General features: G+C 37.6%; 1 protein-coding gene and 1 non-coding gene across 2 annotated transcripts in view; one reads left to right on the top strand and one right to left on the bottom strand.

Moving 5' to 3' along the window:
* The window catches only part of BTBD8 (BTB domain containing 8), a 93,431-nt gene extending 89,053 nt beyond the window's left edge, over positions 1-4,378 (top strand). The window contains exons 17-18 of the mRNA XM_068966222.1: positions 306-2,633; positions 3,909-4,378. Coding sequence (XP_068822323.1) covers positions 306-2,633; positions 3,909-4,378 — 2,798 coding nt within the window. The remainder of the gene's footprint in view (positions 1-305; positions 2,634-3,908) is intronic.
* A 12,973-nt stretch (positions 4,379-17,351) lies between these two features.
* Positions 17,352-17,459, bottom strand: LOC138074686 (U6 spliceosomal RNA). The gene has a single exon (XR_011144510.1). It is a non-coding gene; the product is annotated as a U6 spliceosomal RNA (small nuclear RNA).
* Positions 17,460-18,666: the final 1,207 nt, after the last annotated feature.

Here is an 18,666-nt window from a genome sequence, read left to right as displayed (position 1 = left end):
AGATTTTTCTACCTGTGTATATTTATGCAAATCCAATTCTGGCATAAGGCTCAATGCTCTTTGCTTGAAGAAGAGAGAGCCTGTTTTAATAATTTTACTTAAGATGCTGCAATAGGTTCTCTATATTTGTAGTAAAAAACATTTTTTATTTTATCAAGTCACTAACTCCTAATTTGTAATTGTCCATTTGATCTTATGTTACCATTTCATCATGTTATCTTTTTGTTTCTTTTAAAGGATTTTAAAAACCATATTGAATTTCACTCACAAACTGGAAGATATATTTTTTAATTTTCTTTTCTTAGGATCCCAAGGATCACCAAATTCAGTAAAATCTTCAGTGTCTTCAAGGCAATCTGATGAAAATGTGACAAAATGGGACCACAGTGCAACTACAGATAAACAAACACCTAAGAGAAAAATTGTCAAGCAAGGACAAACAACTTTGCCTAAGATTAGTGCAAAAAAGGTCACAATGCCTAAAAACCCAAATCAACCTAAAAAAGGTGAAAATTTGAATAATAAAGACTCAAAACCGAAAACACTTCCTGAACAGGTTATACTGAAGACTCTGCCTTCTTCTCAGAGACCTTTAAAAAGTGAACCATCTGTTGTCCTGAAAAGTGTGTTTCTTGACGTATGTGATAATAATAACAAAGAAAGTGTTTCTAAACAGAAGCCTCATGAACCTCTAACTAATCTCACAGCCAAAACCAGTGATGGAGAAGCATTTCAGTCACCATGCATACTCGACTCACAGAAGACACTGAACAATCAAGAAAAAGAGAAGTTGGTGTTAGAATGCCAAAATACTTCAAATCTGGATAAATTAATAAAACATGAACTGGAATCAAAACAGATATGTTCAGTTAAAAGTGAAACAAATGTTTCTGGTCACAAAAAAATAGATCACTGCACCACAGCTAAAATACCTTGTCATTCTGATGAGAGTGATAATGTCGATCCAAAATTTTACAGTACCACTGTTCTAAAATCCATGATTTCAAGTCCAAAAGAAAACTCTTTGAACTCGAATCCAGTTTGTGACTTAGACTCAGCACATGTAGAACAACTCCATTCAGAATCAGATAGGGAGAAGCAAGTAGGGAGAAAAGATACAAACCAAAAATTAAGCATTAAATGTGTGAAAGATGTTTTACCTTGGGTTCCTGAAAAGACAAATGGTACCTTAAATTCTGGTCAAGATGACAGAAAATCTAAAATTCATGTAGAAGAAGAGACAATTCCTAGTCAGTTGTCTAATGACTCTGCAATGAATGAAGACAGTCATGCTACAGTAGGTTCACATATTTCCTCCAAGTGTTTTTTGGAACAAATATCAGGGAAAAATTCTCCTAAAGATACGGAAACAACAGAAACTTCAGAGAGCCATGAAACTCCAGAAGCGCCATTCATGAGTCACTGGAATTTGAGTACCAATGTTCTGCATCAGAGAGAGAGTCCTGAATCAGACAGTGGCAGTGCCACAACATCCTCTGATGACATAAAGCCCAGATCTGAAGACTATGATGCTGGAGGGTCTCAGGATGATGATGGGTCAAATGACAGAGGTGTTTCTAAATGTGGCACTATGGTGTGCCATGATTTTCTTGGAAGAAGTAGCAGTGATACCAGTACTCCTGAAGAATTAAAAATATATGATAGCAACTTAAGAATTGAAGTGAAAATGAAAAAGCAAAGTAGTAGTGACCTTTTCCAAGTTAATTCAACAAGTGATGATGACATTCCTAGGAAAAGGCCAGAAATTTGGTCTCGATCTACAATAGTTCATCCTAGGGAAAAAGAAAATATTCCACGAGGCAGTGTCCAGTTTGTACAGGAGGGAGATCAAGTTTCTTCCTCAGCAGATGAAACAGAAGATGAAAGGTCTGAAGCTGAAAATGTTGTAGAAAATTTCTCTACATCTAACCCAGCTCTTCAGCAGTTTCAGGGGATAATTAATCTAGCTTTTGAAGATGCAACTGAAAATGAAAGTCATGAGTTTCGTGTAACTAAAAGTTTTAAAAGGTCTGTTTTACTTTCTGTAGATGAATGTGAAGAGATAGGATCTGATGAAGGGGAGGTCCATGCTTTCTTTCAACCTTCTGTAGATTCTCTTTCACCTTCTGATGTTTTTGATGGTATTTCTCATGAACATCATGGAAGGACCTGCTACTCCAGATATTCACAAGGAAGTGAAGGTAGTGTTTTAGAATGCAGACAAAAGAAAAGCAATAGTATATATAAAAACAAAAGCTCTCTCTTGGGTCTTAGTAGCATTGACTCGTCAAGAAAAGATAAACAGAGTGCTTCAGCCACAGCAAAAAAGGGCACAACAGATGTCTTGTCCAAAGGAGGCAGACAGCTTCCTCCAGGAGATAAAAAAGTATATAGTGGAAGCAATGTGGATAATGACTTTGAGACACACAGCAAATTTTCAGATAGTGATACAAAATCTCAAGAAAGACCATGTCATTTGGAACTTCATCAAAGAGAATCCAATTCTGACATACCAAAGAACAGCTTCACAAAGTCTCTGGACTCCTGTTGGAGTCAAGTTCTGCCTCAGGAAGGTCAAGTGAAAGAAAGCCATTCTACAGCTACCGAAAAAGCTAATATTGCTTTATCTGCAGGTAATGTACAGAAATAGACATGCTAAATTCATAAGAAAATGAGTTTATAGAATCTTAAACTTGTCGGTAGCCCCTGAATGTTATATTTTAGTTAGAATAACTGCTTAAGCAACAGATTCAAATTTTAAATGAAAACTGGAATTTCTTAATAGAATGAAAATTAGCTAGTTGCTCTTAATTGTTCACTTAAAATCTTAGTGAAAAATTAACATGTAATAAAAATTTTGGTTGTTTATTAGAGCTAATCTACTAAGAGATTTTACATGAAAGAATAAAGAGAAAAACATAGTTTGCTATTATTTAGTTATTTATAATTTAACATAGGAATTCTTGACTATTAGAAATTTTATTATACATTGGATATGATTTATGAACTATGCTAATATATAAGAGGGCTGTGCAATAAGTATAGTAATATGTAACTAAAAACAACTATTTTAACTAGATTAATTGTTAAAATTTATATACATTTTACAGAGATTAAGACTTTCAAGATCACTATAATTCTGTTCTAAAATTTCCAAGTAAAAAGATAAATTTCCTTAAAGAGATTATATTTAGAGAAATGATAACATATGAAAAAAAGCCCAGGCTTATTTCATATGTATAGATGGTTTCCTGTCTAATTGTTTTGTGTTGTTTGTCTTCCTTATTATTGTAATTTGAACTATGACCCACATTTAAAATATGCAATAGTGGCTGATTAAGTAGCTATTGTATACCAGAATGAAGAAAAATACTTACCAATAGTCCCTGTAGAGCAAAATCACAAGAGTAGGGAGCTTATGAAGTTGTACTTTTTTGTTTGTCCTTGCTTGCATCCTTTTTGCATGTGCAATATACTAGTAAGTCTTTAGATAAAATGTATCGATTCTCCCTTTGAAACTGACTTACCTTAAACATCACCATCAAATAACCATGTCCTTTTTTCTCTTTAAGTTTCTATTGTAGTGAATTAGATATATGTGTGCATTCTGTTTATGTTTAAATAATTTTTGTTTTCTGTATCACAAGCTTTTACATTAAATTATGGAGAATTATTGTTAGTTTCCTATGTTGATTTTCCTGTTAAACATTACCTTCAAGTTTTTTTTTTAAACAGAGAAAAAGAAATGCCTCAAAAATCTTCTCCATTTTGTATAAATGTTATTTTTCCCATTTTGTGGGGGTTTTTTTGGACTATAACTGTTATATTGTGTTAATAGTTCTACAGAACTCTGAGGGGGTACCAACATGTGCAATTTTTACATTGTGTAGTATTATGAATTATTTCAGGAGACATAGATGGTTGTGACACAGTGGCACAAATCTACATGTATGACCATCGGCCTTCAAAAACCCTGTCTCCAATATATGAGATGGATGTAACAGAAGCATTTGAGCAGAAAATGGAATCAGAAACACAAGTTACAGACATGGATTTTGAAGATGAGCAACACTTTGCAAAACAAGACTGGACACTATTAAAGCAACTGCTCTCTGAACAGGACTCTAACTTAAATATCACAAATTCTGTTCCTGAAGACTTAAATTTAGCACAGTATCTAATTAATCAGACACTACTTTTAGCACGAGACAGCTCAAAACCTCAGGGTAAAGCACATGTAGACACTTTGAACAGATGGAGTGAACTAACATCTCCATTTGATGATTCCTCAGCAAGCATTACCATGGCTAGTTTTTCCTCTGAAGAATGTTCACCCCAAGGGGAATGGACAATTCTGGAACTGGAAACTCAGCATTAAGAGTGTTAACACTTCAGAAAATGTTAAAATATGCCGCCTCTTTATTTTTTTGATGTTTATATTATATCCAAATGATAACTGCATTAGCCAGATTTAGTCTATCCTTACTACTGAGGAAGTCTTTCTAATTTAGTTTGTTTATTAATATGAGATCATATGTAGAAAAAAGTGGTTTTTTTTTTTCTAAAAATCTTGAGCATGTTTTCTATAATTATTGGAGAATTTAGAAGACCTGTAAGGAAACCCTTGCTTTAGTTTTCCTTTCCTAACTGGTCAGTTACTTGTTTATCATTCAATAATTTTAACTGTGAATGCACAAGTAGAACAGTCCCTTTTTCTCTGCATATGGTAACAGGAATTTAACAATAAAAAAAAACTTATCATGCTTGTGTCTATTTATGTAGAGTTAATCTGTGACATTCAAACTCAGGTTGGTATGGTTAGACTGATAGCTAGTATTAGGAAGAACCTTCACTTTTCCAGCCATTTAGATCCAGGAAATTATTAAGTAAATGCATCTCAAATTTCATTGACATTTTTACTAAAACAAGAGAAGCAGAATTTCCTGTACCTCTTTTGGGGGATATATCCAGAGAAAGGCATCTGCTGTTATCCAAAAGAAGTAGGAAAACTGTCCATCGGTTTTATCTGTACAGTAATTCCTTTGGATGGTGGGATATAATAGAATTGGCATCTCTCAAAGCTTTGTAACTGACTCATAATTTCTCTAAAAAATATCAGAAGTAAAAAAAATCTTTTGGTTTAGAATTCCTTTTGTAATTTAACAAAATTTTGGGGGAATTCCCTGGTGGTCCAGTGGTTAGGACTCAGTGCTTTCACTGCTGTGACCCAAATTCAATCCCTGGTCAGGGAACTAAGATCCCATAAGCCAAGCAGTGCAGCCAAAAATGAAAAGAAATTAATTCACAAAGTTTTCAACAAATGACAACTATAGAGATAATCTATAACTATTTTGAATATCAACTGTATAAATATACAATCATTTGGTATTCTTACACATTAGTTAATATTAGCTGCTGCTGCTAAGTCGCTTCAGTCGTATCTGACTCTGCGCGACCCCATAGACGGCAACCCACCAGGCTTCCCCATCCCTGGGATTCTCCAGGCAAGAACACGAGTGGGTTGCCATTTCCTTCTCCAATGCTACTAACCTGTTATACCATAAATTCACGATGCTTTTTTTTAACTAGAAGCTCTACAAGGAGCACTCATTCATTCAGTCAAGACACACATTTGTTCTAGGCTCTGAAGTGTGAAGATAAAGTTTGATTCCTGCTCCTCAAAACTGAGTTCAGTTTCTAATGAAGAGAGGAAACCATATAAGGTCAAAAACAGTATTATAAGAACTTTATATCTTAAAAGCTGGATGGGAATTTAGAGGTTAGTTTAATCCCTTCAAATTCCCAAGGAAGATTCTGAAGCCCAGAGGAATTTTTTAAGTGCCCAAGGTCCCACACTGATCTGTGAGCCAGAATCCAATATTCCTTAATTTCAGTTTGATGTTATTTCTACTCCACGACATACTTCATTTGGTATATGATAGAGTCAGAAACAGCACAGATTCTCAAGACAGTGTGTTATTTTCTTTTTCTCCAAATGTGAAATTGTTAGTTTAATAAACTACCTCAGAAGTTTACAAAGTTATTACTGAAACTTCATTTCTTTCATGTCATACGTGCAAATAGATAGTAGGGAACGAAATTTGCTAAAGTATGACACCTTAGGTAATTTCAGGAGTATGCTTTCTTATCATGTGCTCTTATGAACAACATATCTACCAGTCTGTTTCTTGTGGAACTGTGGACTAGTTCTTTATCATTCAGCAAACATATTGAAAAATAATTGCTGAAATTTATTTAGCACTTGTTAGACACTGTGCTTGTTGTTGTTGTTCAGTCACTCAGTCCTGTCCAACTCTTTGTGATCCCATGGACTGCGGCATGCCAGGTTTCCCTGTCCTTCACTGGCTCCCAGAGTTTGCTCAGACTCATGCCCATTGAATTGGTGATGGCATCCAACCATCTTATCCTCTGTTGTCCCCTTCTACTCCTGCCTTCAATCTTTCCCAGCATCAGGGTCTTTTTCCAGTGAGTCAGCTGTTTGTATCAGGTGGCCAAAGTATTGGAGTTTCAGCTTCAGCATCAGTCCTTCCAGTGAATATTCAGGGCTGTTTTCCTTTAGGATTGACTGGTTTGATCTCCTTGCTGTCCAAGGGACTCTTCAAGAGTCTTATCTAGCGCCACAGTTCAAAAGCATCAGTTCTTCAGCACTCAGCCTTTATAGTCCAACTCTCACATCCATACATGACTACTGGAAAAACCATAGCTTTGACTATACAGACCTTTGTCAGCAAAGTGATGTCTCTGCTTTTTAATACACTGCCTAGGTTTGTCATAGCTTTTCTTCCAAGAAGCATCTTTTAATTCCATTGCTGCAATCACTGTCTGCAGTGATTTTGGAGCCCAGGAAAATAAAGTCTGTCACTGTTTCCATTTTTTTCCATCTGTTTGCCATGAAGTGATGGGACCAGATGCCGTTATCTTAGTTTTTTGAATGTTGACCTTTAAACCAGCTTTTTCACTCTCGTCTTTCACCTTCATCAAGAGGCTCTTTAGTTCCTCTTCACTTTCTGCCATTAAGGTGGTGTCATCTGCATATCTGAGGTTATTGATATTTCTCCCAGCAATTTTGATTCCAACTTGAGCTTCAACCAGCCTGACACTGTACTAAATGCTTTAAATACCCATTAACATTTAATTCTCACAACAGTTCTATGAGATATGTGTTCTTACCTTTTTTTTTTCCCAAAACAAGAGACACCTTGGGAAGGGGCACCTGGCCAGAGAGCAGCAGGGTAAAGGAACCCAGGAGAGCTGTTCTCCTCTTATCTTTATTACACCTGAGGAAACTGATGTAGCATCCTTACCTGAGATCAGCTATCCCAGTGTAAGGAACTAAAAGAGAATTAACACGTTATACTGTTGTTTGGTGGATAACAATTGTATATGGTCAGAGTTGTAAGAGCTCAGAGAGAAAAGCTATAAACAGATTGTCAGGAAGAAAAGATTAGAGAAAGCTTCTTGGGGCAAGTAATATTCAGTGAATGACTTTATAGAATTTATTTAAAGAAAGGGCTTGATGGCTGCAATCTTGTTGGAAATGTAGGTCAGACAACTTGACTTGAAGATGCACTTTTATAGAAAGTACTTTGCTATTTCTTAGATTGTGTGTTACAGTCAATAAAAATATTGAAATGTTTTTAAAAGATGCTTTTATGCATAGTTTACCTAAGACTCAAAAACTCATACCAAAAAAAAAGTCTAACTTTTTAAAAATTTGAGTTCTTGGTGCAGGACTGATAAAGATTACCAAGAGAGAAGCAACCCAAACTCATATACTGGCTGTGGGAATGCAAACTGGTACATTTTCATTCAAAAACTGATAGATATAACTAAACATATTCAAGAAAAACTAGTGCATATGCTCTAAATAAAAAGTACCTGTACTAAATGGTTCACAGCAGTAATGAGGTATTGCCTCACACCAGTCAGAATAGCTATTATCAAAAAGTGTACAAATAAATACTGAAGAGGGTGTGGAGAAAAGGGAACCCTCATACACTGCTGGTGGGAATGTAAATTGGTGCAGCCACTATAGGAAATAGTATGGTGCTTTCTTAAAAAACTAAAAATAGACTATGGGAAACAGTATGGTGTGTCCTTTAAAAACTAAAAATAGGCTAATATACAAGGGAGGAAGTGTCCAGAGAGTAGAGTAGCAGGAGAATCGGGTTTGCATTTTAGAATGATCACTCTGGAAGCAGTAAAAGTAGGACTGAGGATTCAAGGCAAGAAGACTAGTGATGAGCGTTAAAATAACCAAGGCTTCAACTAGGGCAGTAGCTGTGGAGAGAGAAAGGAGTGGACATACCTAAGAGATTTAAGAGGTGAGTTGGAAAAACTTACTGATTTGAGGACAGGAGGAGGGAATCATCTTAGAAGACTCAGGTTTCTGACTCAAGTGCCTGGGTAGTGGATGATGTCATTAGCCAAAAAAAAAAAAAGAGAAGCAAGCTCAGGAGTGAGGATGAGTTTAATCTAGGACATACTGAGTCTGAGATGCCTGTGAGACATTCAAGAGGCTTGACAATATACTGTGGAAGTGTCAGAAAAACATGAAGACCAAAAAGGAGTATTCAGAAGTAAGAGAACTTGGGAGCAAAGGATAAGAGGAGACAAGTGGTGAACATATAGTCACCACTCATCCGAGATGGGCAAATCAAGGCTGAGATTCTACTCTAACCTATCAAAGTGGCAAGGATTTTAAAAGTAATTTGTGAAAACAAATTCAGTGTTAGCAAGAGAATTAGTAAGTCTGGGGTCCTCCGAATGTTACAATGGGAGTGTAAATTACCTTTCCAGGAAGTAATTAGGCAGTCTATGTTAAGAATGTTCATAACTTCATATCCTTAACCTAGTCCTTTCCCCTCATGAGATCTACCACTAAGAAATAAGAATTTGAGACAAAATTTGTCTACAAAATGTTTATCATAGAGATCCATAAGTGAAAACTGAAAACCAGCTAAATGCCAACAGTAGGAGAAAGGCTAAATTATGATACAACTATATAACACATTATGCAATGATTACAATTGCTTTCAAAAAATTCTGTTTAATGTCAAGAGAAAAATGCAAGAAAAAACCCAAAGTATTTATTTATAAATAAAATATCCAATTTTGTATACTAACAAGTACATAGAAGGGACTAAGTGTTAACAGTGATTGTGATTAAGTGGTGATTACTATTTTTATGTTTTAACTCATATTTTCCATGTTTTCTACAAGGCACAGAGGAATAGGTAGGGTTTTTGTTTGTGTTTAGGTAAGCTGTAGTGGCTAATAGTGCCAAATGCTGTTTGAAATATCAAGGTGCACACTGAGACTGCTGCTGCTGCTGCTAAGTCGCTTCAGTCGTGTCCGACTCTGTGCGAACCCATAGACAGCAGCCCACCAGGCTCCCCCGTCCCTGGAATTCTCCAGGCAAGAACACGAGTGGGTTGCCATTTCCTTCTCCAATGCATGAAAGTGAAAAGTGAAAGTGAAGTTGCTCAGTCATGTCAGACTTAGCAACCCCATGGACTGCAGCCTACTAGGCTCCTCTATCCATGGGATTTTCCAGGCAAGAGTACTGGAGTGGGGTGCCATTGTCCATTGGATTTGGACATGAGGACTTTATTGATAGTTTTTGTCAATCTTCTTTAGAGTAGTAGCAAGTACAGAAACTAGACTACAGTGGGTTGAAGGGTGAACAGGAAGTAAAGTAGAACTTATCTTTTCAAGGAGCCTAACTGAAAAAGAGACAGTGGTAGCTTGAAGTTACTGTTGTTGTTTTTAAAAGTAATTTTAGCACTTTGAAAATAAGAGGTTGAGAATAATCAGTGAATCGGGGGCAATCAAGGAAGAGGCAGGAGGAGGTGGGATCAAACACAAAGAATGCTAACTGATACAGGGCATTTCAAGGAACTTGAGGTATTTAAATAAATAAAGCACTGGATGCATGCGGGACAGCAGTGGAAGACGAAGCTGGGAAAGTACAGGCAGGCCAAGACATGAAGCACCTGAAAGCCATGCCAAGGTCTGTGGGAAAGCCATTTAGGCAAAGACATTAAATATTTAAATATTGTCAAAGGCCGACATAGAACTATTTTCTAAAGATTACTCTAGCTGCTTGTGTGTGCACTAAATTGCTTGTCGTGTCTGACTCTTTGCGACCCCGTCAGGGGTCTGTCCAGGGGATTTTCCAGGCAAAATACTGGAGTAGGTTTCCATGCCTTCCTCCAGGGCAACTTCCCCACCCAGGGAATGAACCGTTTTCTCCAGATTCTCCTGTTCTGGAGTACAGGTTTTTTACCACTAGTGCCACCTGCTTTGGAAAAATAGAGAGGAGACTGCAGGAAGGGTCATGCTCTGCTGTGCTTAGTCATTCAGTTGTGTCTGACTCTTTGCAACCCAGTGAACTGTAGCCCATCTGGCTCCTCTGTCTATGAGGATTCTCCAGGCAAGAATACTGGAGTGGGTTACCATGTCCTCCTCCAGGGGAACCTCTCAACCCAGGAACTGAACTGGGGTTTCCTGCAGTGCAGGTGGATTCTTTACCAGATGAGCTACTAGGGAAGCCCATTGGAATAATTAAGGAGAAAAAGAGGCCCAAACTAAGGTAAAAATGGCCAAGTTGGAAATAAGAGGATGGCTTTAAGAGATAATCAGGAGGAATTTTGATAGAATGAACAAGTTCAGTTGAGTTGTTTGGTTCGGTCACTCGGTCGTGTCCAACTCTTTGTGAGCCCATGGACCGCAGCACAGCAGGCCTCCCTGTCCATTATCAACTCCCGGAATTTACAAACTCATGTGCGTAGAATGAACAAGAAGTGGTTACAAATTGAGTGTGAAGACCTGCAAGAAGGGATGAAGGGGACCCCTTTTCATATCCCAGATTTCGAATAGGTGAAAAACGGAAGGCTGATGGTTTGTAGTTGGAAAAAAGATAATCTTCAACTTGAATATGTCTTATTTGAGATGCAACTGAGATAAGCAAGGTATGCAATATGTCTTTCAAAATTCAGAAACCTAACAAACTAGTGGTTACCAGGGAGGGAGAGGAGAGTGGGGAGGGGCAAGATAGGAGTAGAGCATTAAGGAGTACAAGCTATTATGTATAGAATAAGCCACAAGGGCTCTTGGAGGAAAACACAGTCACTGCTGCCACAGCATCCCAAGGCCACCGGCTCCTGCTCCTGACTCACCGCTGTTTGGGCAGCCACGGCTCTTACAGATACTTGCAAGACTCCTGTGGACCCAGAGGTGGCCGTTCACCAAATTAGGATCTGCCTCACCAGCGGCAACTGTGAAGCCTCTGGAGAAGGTATGTCCTGACCTGATCAGAGGCCTGAAGAAAAGAATCTCAAAAGTGAAGGGATGTGTTCAGATGCCTACCAAGACCCTGAGAATAGCTACTACAAGGAAAATTCCTTGTGGTGAAGGTTCTAAGACCTTGGGATCATTTCCAGATGAGGATCCACAAGTGATTCATTGACCTGCACAGTCCTTCAAAGGTTGTCAAACAGATCACTTCCATCAGTACTGGATCAGAAATGAGACTGAAGTCACCACTGCAAATGCTTAAATCAACATTTTTAATAAATGAGTAATCAGTTGTTATCCATAATAAGCTACAAGGATACACTATACAGCATGGGAATATAGCCAATATTCTATAATGACTATAAATGGAGTATAATCTTTAAAAATTGTTAATCACTATTTTGTACACCTGTAACTTATATAATATTGTACATCAACTATGAAAAGTGAAAGCGAAAGTTATTCAGTCGTGTCTGATTCTTTGCAACCCCATGGCCTATACAGTCCATGGGATTCTCTAGGCCAGAATACTGGAGTGGGTAGCCTTTCCCTTCTCCAGAGGATCTTCCCAACCCAGGGATCAAACTCAGGTCTCCCGCATTGCAGGTGGATTGTTTACCAGCTGAGCCACAAGGGAAGCCCATACATCAACTATACTTCAATAAAAAGAAGAAAAATAAAACATACAACATATGATACTTTAATATAATCTTGTGATAAAAAAGCACATGAAACCCAGAAAAACACATAGAACTCCAAAACAGAAAACATAAAATATGGGGACTTAGGTGGTCCAGTGGCTAAGACTGAGTTTCCAGTGCAGAGGGTCTGGGTTCAAAGCCTGATCAGGGAGCTAGATCCTACATGCCAAGACTAAAGATCCCACATACAGATCTCTCATGCTCCCAGCACAGCCAAATAAATAAGATAAAAGATTGTTCGTTTGGTTATTTAAACTTTAGAACTAATATATGTCCCAGATATCACAAACAGAATGAAGGGGAAAAAGATAAAATGAGGGGTAATTTTTTCCTTTCAACAAAAGTTAAAGGGCAAATGGTTGGTAAATGATCAAAAGATGTTTAACAAGACTCAAGCATCAGAAAAAGAACCATAAAAGTTTTTGAAAATAACTAGATTAATAAGTAATAAATTTGATAATTGAGACTATTATTACTGACTACCCACTAAACATTTTAATTACTTAGGAACTATGAATGGAAACTAATTAGACACTTTGGCAACATAAAAAATTACAGGAGTTAATTAGATTTAACTAAGCAATTGAAATAAAGTAGAAAAACAATTCCAAGTATTATTATATTATACAAGTTTACATTATTGGTCAAATCAGATACCTTGCTTGCAATTCAATTTCACTTCTAATTGTGAAAATCAAGCTAAAATTCTGGGCAGATTACATTAAAATCAATCCAAGAAGAGTATGTGGGGTGTATTTTTCATTGTCAATGAGACAAGAAGATCTACTAAGGAGGGAATGAAAGCATTTTGTTTGGGCTGTTGTGTGTGGCACAAATACTTGAGTCAGTTTGTATTACCACACAGATCTACTTACAGCATATCAGTTTCGAACAGCTATTACTGCCATCACGGATTTAACACCCTTATTTGCTGCTTTTAAATATTTTTTAGAAACAAATAAATTGTAAGATCCTTGTTCAACTCCTTTTGCTATAATTCTTTTCTTAAAATTTACTGTTCATTTTAAACTTTATTTGGACATAATGTTGACTTAACAACTTAGAAACAATAATTCAGTCAGTAGACCCTAAAGTTAGTAATACTACTGCTAACTGAAGAGAAATATTACATAGGTAAGAATTCTTAGGGGGAAAAAAATGAGTTTTCTCGAATGCTTCTTTTGGAAAGATATGACTGTAGGGAACAAGGTATAAAGAAGGTTGGGAAGTGCTTGCAAACGAGACTCTCAACCAGGGCTGAACATTCTTGCAAACGAGATGTTCTGCCCAGTGTAGGGAACTAGGTTTAAGGAAGGTTGAGAAGTGCTTGCAAACGAGACTCTCAACCTGAGCTGAACATTCTTGCAAACGAGATGTTCAGCTAAGAATCCTGTTTGTTCCCGTGGGAAAAGAACATTTCTTGCACACAAGGATGTTTCTCTGATTCCTCAAAAGGAACAGACCCTGGGACAAAATGGATTCTAAGTTGATAAAAAAGTTCCCCCAAACAAAGTCTTAGCTGCAGTAAATAAGTCAAGGTAAAGGTTATCTCGCCCTGCGCCTGCGCACTGTATAGTCTCTGAATCATAGTGCTTGGCAGCTTGCCCTGTAGGTTGTTGTGCAAGGGATATAAAATAAAGTAGCTGTAAGAAGCAAGTGTTAAAATATAAAGATTTAAACCACTCTGCAGTGTTGGTGTTTCATTCCGTCGCCGGCATATGACTAGATACCTGACTCATCTGTGGGAGTGATGCTTCATGTGTGTATGAAAATATAAATCATCTCATTATCATGTTTCACTCCCCTTTATTTTAGTCACCAGTAATATGACTGTGTCTTTATCAATTTTTATTGACTATTTACCCTAAGTGAAAAGTTGAAGTATATATAGTTTCTTTCTTTAAGTAATTTGTATCCTAAAAACTTCATAAAGAAAAAAAGTAGGAAAGCAAATTAGGAATATTTACAAGAGATATGACAATGATTTATCTTCTTAATATATATATTTCATTTATCAATCAGAAGAATGCTAGCAGCCCAATAGAAACCTAGGTTAAAAGTAAAAAAAAAAAATAATAATAACAAAAGAAGAAATAGATGGTCAATAAAAATACAGGGATGATATAATGTATTCATTTCCATTCAGTTCAGTCACTCAGTCATGTCCGACTCTTTGTGACCCCATGAATTGCAGCACACCAGGCCTCCCTGTCCATCACCAACTCCTGGAGTTCACCCAAACTCATGCGCATCGAGCCAGTGATGCCATCCAGCCATCTCATCTTCTGTCGTCCCCTTCTCTTCCTGCCCCTAATCCCTCCTAGCATCAGGGTCTTTTCCAATGAGTCAACTCTTCGCATGAGGTGGCCAAAGTATTGGAGTTTCAGCTTCAGCATCAGTCCTTCCAATGAACACCCAGGACTATTCTCCTTTAGGATGGACTGTTTGGATCTCCTTGCAGTGTAAGGACTCTCAAGAGTCTTCTCCAACACCACAGTTCAAAAGCATCAATTCTTCTGCACTCAGCTTTCTTCACAGTCCAACTCTCACATCCATACATGACCACTGGAAAAACCATAGCCTTGACTAAACAGACGTTTGTTGGAAAAGTAATATCTCGCTTTTTAATACGCTGTCTAGTTTGTTCATAACTTTCCTTCCAAGGAATTACATACTAGTTAGTTCAGTTAAGTTCAGCTCAGTCATGTCTGACTCTTTGTGACCTGCAACATGCCAGGCTTCCCTGTCCATCACCAAATCCCAGAGCTTGCTCAAACTCATGTCCATCAAGTCAGTGATGCCATCCAACCATCTCATCGTCTGTCATCCCCTTCTCCTCCTGCCTTCGATCTTTCCCAGCATCAGGTCTTTTCCAGTGAGTCAGTTCGCATCAGGTGGCCAAAGTATTGGAGTTTCAGCTTCAACATCAGTCCTTCCAATGAATATTCAGGACTGCTTTCCTTTAGGATGGACTGGTTGGATCTCCTTGCAATCCAAGGGACTCTCAAGTAACTTCTCCAACATCACAGTTCAAAACCATCAATTCTTTGGTGCTTAGTTTTCTTTATAGTCCAACTCTCACATCCATACATGAATACTGGAAAAACCATAGCTTTGACTAAACAGACCTTTGTTGGCAAAGTAATGTCTCTTTTAATTTCATGGCTGCAATCACCATCTGCAGTGATTTTGGAGCCCCCCAAAATAAAGTCTGTCACTATTTCCACTGTTTCCCCATCTATTTGCATGAAGTGATGGGTCAGAAGCCGTGATCTTAGTTTTCTGAATGTTGAGTTTTAAGCCAACTTTTTCCTTCTCCTCTTTCATTTTCATCAAGAACCTCTGTTGTTCTTCACTTTCTGCCATAAGGGTGGTGTCATCTGCACATCTGAGGTTATCAATATTTTTCCTGGCAATCTTGATTCCAGTTTGTGCTTCATCCAGCCCAGCATTTCTCATGATGTAGTCTGCATATAAGTTAAATAAGCTGGGTGACAATATACAGCCTTGATATACTCCTTTTCCTATTTGGAACCAGTCTGTTGTTCCATGTTCAGTTCTAACTGTTGCTTCCTGACCTGCATACAGATTTCTCAAGAGGCAGGTCAGGTGGTCTGGTATTCCCATCTCTTGCAGAATTTTCCACAGTTTGTTGTGATCCACATAGTCAAAGGCTTTGGCATAGTCAATAAAGCAAAAGCAGATGTTTTTTTGGAATTCTGTTGCTTTTTCAATGATCCAGTGGATGTTGGCAATTTGATCTCTGAGTCCTCTGCCTTCTCTAAATCCATCTTGAACATCTGGAAGTTCACCATTCACATACTCTTGAAGCCTGACTTGGAGAATTTGGATATTACTTTGCAAGTGTGTGAGATGAGTGCAATTGTGCAGTAGTTTGAGCATTCTTTGGCATTGCCTTTCTTTGGGATCAAAATGAAAACTGACCTTTTCCAGTGTGTGACCACTGCTGAGTTTCCCAAATTTGCTGGCATATTGAGTGCAGCCCTTTCACAGCATCTTTTAGGATTTGAAATAGCTCAACTGGAATTCCATCACCTCTACTAGCTTTGTTGGGAGTGATGCTTCCTAAGGCCCACTTGACTTCGCATTCCAGGATGTCTGGCTCTAGGTGAGTGATCACACCATCGTGATTATCTGGGTCATGAAGATCTTTTTTGTATAGTTCTTCAGTGTATTCTTGCCACCTCTCCTTAATATCTTCTGCTTCTGTTAGGTCCATACCATTTCTGTCCTTATTGTGCCTGTCTTTGGATGAAATAATACTAGTTAGTATAGAGGTATAAAAATATATATTCATCTATTTAATTGTAAAGATGAAATTATGAAACCTAATGTCTAGAGTACAGTGAGATTGGCACTGCATTCATACATGTTGAACTTCGTAATTGTTGAATCAGTATCTCACTTTGAGAAATGTAATGAATAATCAGAAATGGTTAAAAATAAGTACATACATGTATATAATATTTTAAAGTCCTAAATCATAGTAATGGATAAGTTATTCTGATATGTTGGGGTACTAAGCTACTTTATTAAGTGTCATGTTCAATAAGAATATTTGATGATTTGGGGAATGCTCACAATAAATGAAGAGGTTGGATATTAATATGTATGTATATGTAGTATAAAATATTTATGAAAAACACTGCTGTGATAGTCTTATGTATCAATCTGGTTGGGATCTGGTACCCAATTATTTAATCAAACACTAATCTAGGTATTGCTGTGAAGGTATTTTATAGGTGTATATAATCTCTACAACCACTTGGCATTAAGTAGATATTATCTTCAATAATGTGAGTAGACCTTACCAATCAGTTTAAGGCCTTAAGAACACAAACAGATTTCCTGAAGAAGAAGTTCTGTGTTAATATTGAAACATCAACTCCTACCTGAATTTCCATCAGGCCCTACAAATTTTAGACTTGCCAGCCCCCATAATCCTGTGCACCAATTCCTTAAATAAATCTCTTTCATATATGTGTCCTATTGGTTCTGTTTCTCTGCACCGTCCTGACCGGTTTAACTGAAAATATCCTATCCTACATTCTAGTTTTCTTTTCCTCCCCAACGGAATCCTGAATTTTATAGCAGGGCACTTGGCTACTCAGAATGAAGATTAGATTTCCCTGAACCATGTGACAAGGTTCTGACCAATGAAGTATAAATAAAAGTGTTGAGTGATACTTCCTGAAAATCTCTTTAAAGTGGATGGGCTGTCCTTTTCTTCTTGCCTTGAAAATTTCTCTAAAGTAGATGGGCATTCCTTCTCTTCCTTTCCAGAGCACAAACATATTCTTTTTCTTTTCTAAAAATATGGAACGCTTCATGAATTTGCATGTTATTCTTGCGCAGGGGCCATGCTAACCTTCTCTGTTTCATTCCAACTTAGTTCATGTGCAGCCCAAGCAGGGCTTCCCAGATGATGCTAGTGGTAAAGAACCCTCCTGCCAAAGCAGAAGTCGTTAAGAGACGCAAGTTCGATCCCTGGGTTGAGAGGATTCCCTGGAGGAGGGCATGGCAACCCATCCCAGTATTCTTGCCTAGAGAATCCAATGGAGAGAAAAGCCTGGCAGGCTACAATCTATAGGGTCACGAAGAGTCAGACACAACTGAAGCAACTTGGCATGCAAGGGCACAGCCCAAGCAAACATGCACAAATGTGTTCTATCAGCCCTTTTTTGTACTAGGAGGATGAGGGCCACACCCTAGAGATGGCAGAGTTGTAACCCAGGTATATGAATACCTCGTGAAACCACTATAGTAAGCCTGGACTACCTAGCTCAAGATTGCTATTACATAAGGGAAGAGAACTTTGTATGTTGAACAGTGTTTCTAACTACTGTTTATTTGAATTTTCTCTTACATGCAGGCAAACACAAACTTAATTGATGTACTACATTTGAATACACAACTAAAAAGAAATATGTTAACACATTGTTTGTAGTTAAACACATTGGTTGTAGGATTTTGGGATTTGTTGCTGATTTCTTTCTGTTTTTTACATTAAATATATATTAATTACTCAAATAATAAATTTTCACTAAAAATACTGAAAAAAATAGGAATTATTTTTCCTAACAATTTTTGTAATGATTGTAGATATTGTGAGTGAAACATAAAAAATGGATCTCATTGTGTCTTTAAAAGATAGATGATAGCCTTTAATATTATCATTAAAATTTTATACACTCAAAACAAGTCAAATGAGTTTAAAATTAGGAAAAGAACCCATTCATTTCAGTTATTTTCATCAAAGTTATGTATGCATTTGAAGAGTGAAATGGTTCTGCAAATTTTAGTAAAAAACAATCAGTCCCCTGCTCTCCTCCTTCCCAAATCCCACTTCCTATAGCAACCACTTTCAATCGTGTGTGTCTTAGTCACTCAGTCCTGTCCCGATTCTTTGCACCCCCATGGACTGTAGCCTGCCAGGTCCCTCTGTTCATGGGATTCTCCAGCAAGAATACTGGAGTGCGTTGCCATTTCCTTCTCCAGGGGACTTTTCTGACCCAGGGGTCAAACCTGGGTCTCCTGCATTGCAGCCAAATTCCTTACCATCTGAGCCACCAGGGAAGGTACGCTATTACTTGTTTGCTTCTATTTCCCCAAATAACATGAACCA

The sequence above is a fragment of the Capricornis sumatraensis genome, chromosome 2 (genome assembly GCF_032405125.1).
Source record: "Capricornis sumatraensis isolate serow.1 chromosome 2, serow.2, whole genome shotgun sequence".
NCBI lineage: Eukaryota > Metazoa > Chordata > Mammalia > Artiodactyla > Bovidae > Capricornis > Capricornis sumatraensis.
Note: the sequence above shows the minus strand (reverse complement) of the source record. Positions and strands in the feature narration are given on the sequence as shown.